Source organism: Danaus plexippus (assembly GCF_018135715.1).
Source record: "Danaus plexippus chromosome 18 unlocalized genomic scaffold, MEX_DaPlex mxdp_20, whole genome shotgun sequence".
NCBI lineage: Eukaryota > Metazoa > Arthropoda > Insecta > Lepidoptera > Nymphalidae > Danaus > Danaus plexippus.
The window spans coordinates 1,612,276-1,622,497 of NW_026869853.1; the positions used below are offsets into that span (position 1 = coordinate 1,612,276).

The 10,222-nt window shown below is 32.6% G+C and overlaps 1 protein-coding gene across 1 annotated transcript; it reads right to left on the minus strand.

Moving 5' to 3' along the window:
- Positions 1–211: 211 nt before the first annotated feature.
- LOC116772958 (superkiller complex protein 2) lies at positions 212–9,871 on the minus strand. Its single transcript, XM_032665291.2, has 21 exons — positions 9,732–9,871; positions 9,483–9,656; positions 9,111–9,369; positions 8,657–8,824; positions 8,014–8,309; positions 7,683–7,795; positions 7,130–7,361; positions 6,784–6,967; positions 6,150–6,287; positions 5,827–5,941; positions 5,402–5,528; positions 5,057–5,161; positions 4,389–4,545; positions 4,154–4,298; positions 3,369–3,691; positions 3,168–3,296; positions 2,833–2,965; positions 1,981–2,155; positions 1,164–1,607; positions 715–867; positions 212–408 (listed from the first exon to the last, which is right to left on the minus strand). Exons 1-21 carry the CDS (start codon positions 9,771–9,773, stop codon positions 262–264), a joined length of 3,759 nt encoding a protein of 1,252 aa, XP_032521182.2. The 5' UTR covers positions 9,774–9,871; the 3' UTR covers positions 212–261.
- Between the last annotated feature and the right edge of the window lie 351 nt (positions 9,872–10,222).

Genomic DNA, 10,222 nt, shown 5'->3' on the forward strand with positions numbered 1-10,222 from the left:
GACAATAAGTTAAGGAATACGTCAAATCGTGATTTTCGAATGTCATGACTTAACCTTTTTTAATAATCCTTATTCTAATTAAGTTATATGCAGGACAATTGTTATTTACAATAATAATGATTATTTGATACGTGTACACAACTATTACAGGTTGTGTAGATTCATCTTTTTTAAGGGTTTAGTCGAATTTTCCACATATATACTGATGAAATAAATAAAAATAAGCACGGTATATATTTATTACATTAATGCACATTATATTCATAATATCACTGTCTCTCGCTGAGTAGTATATAAACTTGCTGCAAAAACTATGTCCCTCTTTATAGCTGTGGAAGCCTCCATCATTTTTGCTTGAAGTTTTGGATCACCAATTGCAACTGCTGCGTCTTTCACATCAACTAAGAGCTGAAATTTTTAATACAGTTAATTTCTATCTTTAGATTATTTCCAAAATCAGAAAAAAGATACGTTCTCATATAATTTTATTGCTAGAATTCAATTTGCGAGATGAAAAAATCACAATAATGAGACTAATTTTTTAAATCAAGGAACTCAAAAGTTTTTTCAATATGTCAATAATTAGACATTATTGCTCTGTGCCTTGTTACATTTTGTCACGTGTATTCATTGATTCAACTGTTATAATTTTGCCAAGACAAGAAGAAATTTTAACATAATTTACTTATATATATCAATAATTCGATCACTTACCTCATGAAGTTGCTGGATGCATCTCACAATAATACCTTCTTGAACATCTGTCAAGTCTATGATTTCTGCAAACGGTTTTTCTAGGGCCCATTCATAGACAACTCTCACTAGACCAAAGTTTAATCTCTCTGCTTGACCTTCGAATTGTCCGACCTTGAAATAAATTATACATTTATATGGCAAAATTTCAAGGAGGCACAAAGATTCTGAATAGAAAGATGACATAAAACCTAAACTAAATAATAATTTTGTTAGTTATTTCTTCACCCCTACATCAGTCTGGTTGATTTCCAAAATACCTAAATACATTTTTAGGTCCATACAGAAACATAGGGATAGAAAGTTCATGTGATATATAAAATTAATATCACCAAATGGAGTGTCAGGGATAATTAAATTTAGTAAACACTTCCGCTTTTAAATATGGATAGTAAAGCCTGTATATTTACCATATATTTAGCCTCGATCCTGGTAAGTTCATCATCGATCTGTTCTATAGCCTTAACACCAGCCTGTAACTTCTCAGTCAAAGCCGGTTCCACTCTAGTCTTAGCTTGGAACACGAAACAGCTGAGGAGTGCCGCGATTTCCGCTGGATTTTTATCGGTGAATACATTCCGGAACACCAGTTCTGATATGATAAGCTCGTTAGTGCCCATACAGCACGCAACACGACCCTTTAAGATAACGCTGTCATGATCATCTATATAGTTCAGTTCTCGTAGAACCATCAACCGTCTCTGGTAGTCTGGATATAGAGCTAGATTTTCAAAGGACAGAAGACGTTTGTACTTATCACGTTTCCTCTCAGCTTGTTTCCGTTCGTATACAACAGCGAATTCGCTCTTGAAGTTCGCTATATCTGTGTATTTCTTCTGTGCCTCGAGCTCGGACTGGAATATTAATTTTGATGTACATAAACTATAAATCTTAAAATATCATACCAGATAAAATTTTGAATACAAAAAAAATCAATCCGGACATAAAAAAAAATGTATTCGATCTTGAAAACAAGAATCAATATAATGCTTATTGTTGGCATAATTTTGATTGATACATTATGATTGGATATTTAATAAGTTGTCGGTGTTTCAATCCAAACACTATACATGTATATATAATACTGGCATTCAATTTTAATTATTTAAGTAACAGTCAATATTATGACAGAAAAATTATAAAGTAAATTCCTTCCCTTCGTCCATTGCAATTGCCTAAATTGAAATATATAATATATATATCATATTGTTGATAGAAGCTTCGTACTTTGTATTTGTTCATCTTGTCTAGTGTCTGTAGTATCTCTCCAGTGGTGATGGCGAGTGCCTGTGTGAGACTGAGCGTCTCCAGGCCGGCGGTTGAAGTGCGTGATGCGTGAGATAACTGGCACAGCTCCTGCACTGATCGCCCACAGGTGGCACCTACTGGAGCATCCTTGAAACTGAGGGTAGGTGATAGTTTTGTATGAAAAAATATGTATAGACATCAGGGGCGTGCAGAGAAATTTGAAGCAGGGTAGATAGAAAGTATGGCTGTTAACAAAATGACACACATATAATTTACCTAATTGACATCCCTGATTATAATATAATATATCCACTTAAAATGTAATGGAGGAATACATGTTGGAAGGTATACCGGCTAATATATATATTAATTTTATAATAGACTAAATAAAACGACTTCTTAAACGAATCGGGTTGCGAGAAGCAGTGCCATTCAAAACATAATACATACACAGGTTTTCACACACACATACAAAAATTTTGTGTTTGATGTGATGTAATTGTGACGGCTCGATAATGATTTTGTTTACTTTTGATAGATGGCGCTATTACTAAAAAATACATTGAATGTTATTATAAATCTCTGCGAATACTTGTGTTGGGTTATGTAAGTAGAAATGTAGCAATGTTTATTCACTTCTCTTATTAAGATTAATCGCTTTCAATTTATAGGTTTCATAAAAAGATGTAATAAAACTTTATTTTAAGTATTACTTTACGTGTTTGACAGAGACTTAAACATTTGCTTCTACTGTAAAAGGAAAGGTAAATATATTTAATAGATTTCGTGCAGTACAATGAGAATTGACTTCCAGTACAGTAACATTCATACCGCGGCATCTGTCTTTGCTCCCAGTCTCTTATGATGAGATTAGCATCAATTTTAAGATTAGTTTTTGTAACAGCCACAATATTCTTAGGCGCTATACACAGTATTGTATGATCCATTGTACTTTCTTCAGTACCTGCAGAAAACAAAGGGGTTTTATTAATGGTAATAGTATATATATATACATGTGTATTTTATAAGTCAATATACTAAATTAGATAAATTTTAAATCCAGAGATGTAAAATTTTGGAACCAGGACATCAAGCAAAACATTAATATTTCTTTGTATCTGATCAATATAATTTTTCTAAATACATATTTGTTTTGTTACCATTACCTATGTTTTCATAGAGTTTAGAGAAGCCCAACATCCTGTACCAATTTTCGTCCACGTCAAAGTTGTATCTAGCTGTATCTTGTTCGGCTGTGTTTAAAACTAGTACCTTGTATGGGGTTTGCCTGGGACCTAGGGAAGAATGACAAGTATAATAATGCAACATAACTCACATAATAACATAGCTATTTAAATAATCCTTACCGCTGTTGTTCAAGTAGACACCCAATTGATTAATGAACGGTCCAGCTGATATTATGAGAACTTTGCCCGACACGAATTCCTTAACAACTTTAGATTGGTTCAGTAATATTGGCATGATATCATTTAAAACGTCTATATATTGTATGGCTATGTCATAGAAAGTGGCTAACGGCGCCAAATGCGATGGCAGGGGTGTGCTACATTTCTCTGAATATTCCTTTTCAGCTAATTGCAGTTGTTTCCTGTTGTTGTCAGCTTGGCAGATCTGATGGAATTCTCTAAAGGATCTCTGCATCATACCCTCCACTGATACTGTTGCTACACTGAAAATAATAAAAAAATTAATTTAATTGACATTACTTGCACATTTAGGAGCAGGATTTCTTAAACTTATTCCGTCTACTGCCCATTTTGAGAATATATTTTTCTTTATTGGCTTAAATTTTTTTGCCTACTGAAAAACCGCTATAACTTATCCTAGCTAAATGAAATGACAAATCTCCCTTCAGACCTATTTACAACGCTCCCATTGTTTTTTGGGTCTCTTACCGCCAGTTTTAGGCCTGCAGTTCCCACAAGAGGGCGTTATCGTCCACTTCGGGAAAGGCTGTTTTAAAGTGATATTTAACATTTGGAAATATTTAAGAATTTTATGTAAATCTTTTGTGAAACAACCTTATTAAGTCTGGGTAGCCCTAATATAGTATGGTCCTTGTACAGTAAAAACTTCAAATGAACTTTAGACGCACGTGAAAACCTAAGTGAATGTATTAATATAATATTACCGCAATAAACTGAGTATCATGGCGTATGTCAGCCTGAACTGCGATGACAGCTTCTGTGGAGTTCCCAACATCATTCCTTTAAGCGTCACTTGATCTGGGACGCCTTCTTTGCAGAGGATTATCACTGTGCCTGTATCGTCCAAACCTGAAATCATATATATATATATATCATGTAGGTTGGTTTCCTTGTGATCAATTTCAGCCCGACATATGTAGGTTGTGACGTCACACGTACCTCGCCTCCCCGCCCTGCCCGCCATCTGTATGTACTCAGCTGGCGCGAGGCTCCTGGACTGTATGCCGTCGAACTTGGTGATATCATCGAAGACTACAGTACGCGCTGGCATGTTGACGCCCATAGCGAACGTCTCCGTCGCAAAAAGAATTTTCACCTGATATTTTAATAGCATATATATAATGATATCTAAGATTTTCTCAAGTTTTTAAATAAAAGTAAGATTTTTGTATATACTACGCTTTTTTATTAGTTCAAAACTGGATAATCCCGACGTTTCGGTTCCTTTGCAGCGACGGTGATCAAATGATATATATTTATATTTAATATACATAGTTACTTAAGGAATCTATATATTTTATTTTATCTAGAAGTTGTGAATCCAGTTCTTATTTTTATTATTTTAATATATATATTTTTCATTCTATATTATAAATTTCGACTTAATATAATTCATGTATTTCTTTAAATGTGTATGTAAAAACATAATTATAGAAAAAAAATAATTATAGTCTATGAACAAAAAAGAAGGGAGAAAAGTAAGTTGTCAGCTTATAAAAAATTGAAATATATCATGGGTTATATAAATAGTATGGATAAGTCTATGGCTTTTTGGAATATAATGCCTAGGAATTTGTAGGACTTTTTAGATATTTTTTTAAACTCACGTGACCGGACTGGAAGAGCATTTCGACGATTTCTTTAAGCAAAGGCAATATACCGCTGTGATGTACTCCGATACCGTTCTCCAATACTCTTTGGAGACGTATCACCTGAAAAATGTATACTTTATAGCGACTCACGTATCGTTTAAGACCTCTCTAGAAACTACATTTTTTTATTAGTGCATATAAATAATATAAAAGACAAATGGCATGGTAATATTTTTGACATCCTACATAAATAATACATGTGATATTTTAAACTACATAACCCAATACACACACACACACACACACACATATATATGTGTGTGTGTGTGTGTGTGTGTGTGTATAATTCCTTATCCTAACCTGTGGAAGCTTTCTATCAGGCTCCTTCAACCTCTGAAGACATCTCATGAAGAATGATTTGATGTGACTTTTCTCTTTGGCCGTTGTTAAATCTACTGACATCAAATTTTCAGCATTCTGATCACACCTTCAAAACAAGTGTATTTAGTTAAAACCTACATTAATACTATAATGTGCGAATATTCATAAATGAAAAGCTGTTGACGCTTCGTACCTAGAGTAGTAGTACGACCAGCAAACTTGTACTAAGGATGCAGTTTAAATTTAAATATTATCTACCTATCAGTCAAACTATTTTTATATTTTTTTGTTTTTACTTCATATTAAATTTAATATGTACATTAAAGGTTTTTCGATTTTTTTTCATCATGTAACTATCAGAGTTAGTGTATTAAAATATACTTCCTGTTTAATGGTATACTAACCGATTTCTCGACAAGGTAAAAGCCACGACGGGCAACTTATCGCAGCTCCTCAGGTGATCTATGAACGCTACCCACATGGTTTGTTCGGCTTTAGGATTCCCGAATTGTTTTCCACCTGGAATACAGATTTTTATGCTGTACTATATATTAATATTATGTAATTAGCTTGTAAATACATAGTGATTATTATAACAAAACAAGCAACATTTAATAAACCTACGAAAATTACCCAATCGTCTATAAACTTGGTGTAAAAAATCTCGTCGTTGTTTTTGGATGTATTTTTTCGAGCATTTTATGTTTAATATCTCAAAACAATTAACCTTTCGGGCCAAAACTCTTCTTATATTCGTTCTCCCTCGCTTTCTTAGCGGCAGCAGCTTCATTGTAACCGCGCAACTGAAAGGCACCCTCTTGATCGACGACCAGAAATCTTTCATTTTTCGATTTACCTCCCGACCCTAAAAAAAAAAATGCACAAAATAAAAATAGATTCAAGAAAAATCTTGTCAAATGGAATTATCTGAAATCAATAAAATATTTTTTAATTACATACAATCGACAAATACAACAGTTTGTTGGATCGCAATAGGTTAGCTGAAATTACCTTTCGTTATATATAGCCTCGGATTTGTCAAGATGGCGGCATTTATATATATTATCCGACATTATCAAATCAGTTATAAGAATTTGACAATAAAAATACCTAGTGATTTATAGGTTTTCTATAGCCACTACAAATTGCCACTGGCCACTGCGGGTTGTTACAACCATCTCTAAGAATATGGTACCAGATTCTGATGACTGACATTTGTGGCCAAAGTTTCGGCCATTGCGGGAGTATTTTCTTCACATCAAAACATCGTTTCGAAAAGTTATTTACACAACTTATGAAATTTAACAAGCGAATCCTAATAAAAAACTTAAATAATATTAGTTCTTTTTAAGGTAATGTACCTGTATATAAATAATGGCACAAAGGTACAGGTCTCTTAGGCGTAGACACGACATAGACTTTCCTCTTCTTAGTACGCCCCACCCAGTCAGCGAACTGTAGAGTGTTGGGTACAGTCGCGCTCAACATCACTATACTGACGTGGGCAGGAAGAAGAATTAGAACCTCCTCCCAAACATAGCCACGCTATAAATGTACATAGTATAATAAAAATATGTAGATAAATATTATAATATTATGAAACAGACAAATAAAACAAATCATAATTTTGAATTTGGAATTATTTTTGATGGCAATAAAAAAAAATATGTAGAGTTGAAAACTGACGCGTTCTACAGTTAAACGTACCTCAGTATTATTAATGTAGTGGACCTCGTCGAATATAACGAATTCTAGGTCCCTGGTGACGTCAGAGCCGCAGTACAACATGGACCTTAGTATCTCAGTGGTCATCACGAGGCAGGAGGCTGTAGCGTTGATCTGAAGGTCACCGGTCAGGAGACCAACTTCACCAAACATTTTATTAAAATCATTGTACTTCTGGTTTGATAGGGCTTTGATTGGTGATGTGTAGATTGCTCTGGAATGTATTTAAATCCTATGGTTTAGTATTAAAATAACTTTTAAGTTTTATTTCAACAAAATTAATAATCAACTCCAATCATGACTATATATCATTTAGGAACCTTATTATATTTTTATCTGTGATAACGTTAGTTACAATAATATATATTGTCTATTTTAATTCCTTTAAATAACAAAATCGTTATTTTAGAACATATTTATATTAAGTTTAGATAAATTGATTCCATATTTAAACTTAAATTCTTTTCTGTCTGTCAATACGAAATAATGAAGCTTATATTTTCTTTCTAGTTTATTGTTATTGATTCTAACGCACCTGGTACAATTTCTTCTTGACATGGCTATAGCATACTCGGCTACAACTGTCTTCCCGGCAGATGTATGGGCAGCTACAAATACATGATGGCCTTCTTCTAATTTAAGTATAGCCTAATAAAGACATTTAAATCAAATACATGAAAAGATTTATGCATACAGCCTCCTTTTACATGAACCTTGCCAAATTAAATAAAACCTTCTTTAAAAATAAATTTTAATTTTTAAAAAGTGCCAGTCGGTACTGATATAGAAAGAAATGTCAATAGCCCAATTTGAATCTTTGGAAATCTATTCATGATTATTATACAAAATATTTGTTTGATATGCACCTGTTTCTGGAAGCTGTCCAATTCAAATGGATATGAATGTGCCATGTCTTTTATTTTTTCTTTAAAATCTGGCACCGGTAGGGATACATCAATCATTTCGGCCCACTCGGTAGATGTGACTCCGAGCTTCACGGCAGAGTTTGTTATGTTTAATATTGGTATCTCGGGAAGTTCTACCGGTGGTCTGATGATGGTGCTCTCTAAGAAATTATCTTCTTCCTTGTCTTTTTCGATTTGTATCTTCTTAATCGGTTTCGAGACCTCATTTTTCTCATTTTCGTCATCTTTCCAGAGACCTATATAATGTTAAATATAAGTAATGAAGCATAATATTTTTCCAAACCCTTATATATCTACGTAGATATTGTATTTAAGTTTTTTATATATGAATAATGTTATAACGCAAGTGTTAATGCTCTATAACAAAAATAGTGTTATAAAAATTTCAATAAATCTTATATGTATTTTATCAGAATAATCTATAATTGCTAAAATTATTGTTTTTGAAAATACTTATAAATTAATTGTTTTCATTTTAGTGTGACTATAGTTACAATTTATATATATATATGTATAATGTTGTTAATAAATATGAAAATTAACAAGGACTTTGTTTATGATATTTTGTTAGATAATAGTTTACCAACTAAGTGTGCATTATTATCAACCACTTCTTCCAAATCAATATCTATCTTGAGATCCAGTTCTTGAGTTTTATCCTCTTGTACATCTTTCTGATGATCAAGTAAAGTCATTCCGTCTTCAGCAAACAAAACAGCCTCCTTTGAACCTGGCGCTGTTGATAAAATGTCTGAAAAAGTATTAAGGCAATTGTAACAGTTGAAAGTAGGAGTTTGGCTTCTAAATATGGATAGTTTGTATATAAAAACAATGTGTCTCTTGGATTGACAACATGTAACTTTCGTTTTTTAAAAATGCTGATGCAATTATAATTTTTTTTTTCGCATTTTAAAAGATGTTACATTTAGATTTTTTACACAATTATTTAAATATGAATTGCTAAGGATTTTGTTTAAGGCTATTAGTATTTCCTTCCTTTTATTATTTTTTTTTATGTATAATTAATTCTATAACACCTTCTCCTAGAAATTTTCCAGGCTCATCATCTTCAAAATTAATTTCAATTTCGGAACTCTGTGCCGCCTCATCCAACATCTTTTGCAGTTCCTCCTCAAAACCAGCTGGTAAAAAAGGATTTTGAGTAGTTGTGCCTCTAGTAGCCAAGTTAGGAGGCAATGGAGCCCGAGACATGGATAGATTATCTTCGTCATCTTGAATTGGTATATTTATCTCTTCCAGACCTATAATTTCCCCTGTTCTAGGATCTCGAACAACCTTAATTAAGGAAGAAAATTATGTAATTCGTAACTTAATCTATTCTTTAAATAAAATAGATGACATTTTACATTTTTTATGTAATTTGGAAATAGAAGCGTTCATTAACTTACTTCGAGTGTGGTATCAATACCTAGTTCTTCATCATCGCTTTTGAACAAAGAATCTATATCCGATTTTCTGTGCCAATGTGTTTGTGATCTCTCCCATTTATGAATTGATAGTTTCTCCGGTTTCAAAAGATAATCTTTTATGCTTTCACTTAAATCTTCAAAAATCGGTGGTGGCTGGAACATACGGATTATTATATTTTATAACGTCAGTGTAAACAGAACAAGTAACAATTTATTCCAAGATATTACCTTTATGTCTGAAAATAATTTCTCATCATATTTTAAAGACATAATAGTAAAATGTTAGCTTACTAAAGGTGTTTTAATATAACTCGTGTATTATATTTTACAGCCAACTTTCCAGCTATTTGTTTTGAATTAAATGACAGTTGACAGTTGACAGTTGTCATATAATCATGGTTGTTGTGCTCATGTCACATAGGTATACACATATACATACATAATTGAATAAATAAAATCTTAACTCATTTAACAACAAATATACAGATATATCCATCGATCTAAATTCATCCACAATTTATGCGCTTGACAGGACGATCGTAACCTTTAGTTTGAATTATTTATGAACAATAGCTGAACTTGTTCAGGAGTGTTCACCGTTATATTTTAATTTCTGCAATCTTTACTCCTTATAAATATTGAAAACATAAAATCTCACCTACATACTACACCTACACTGGTGTAGTATTTTTTTATTAATGTACATCCAGGATATGAAA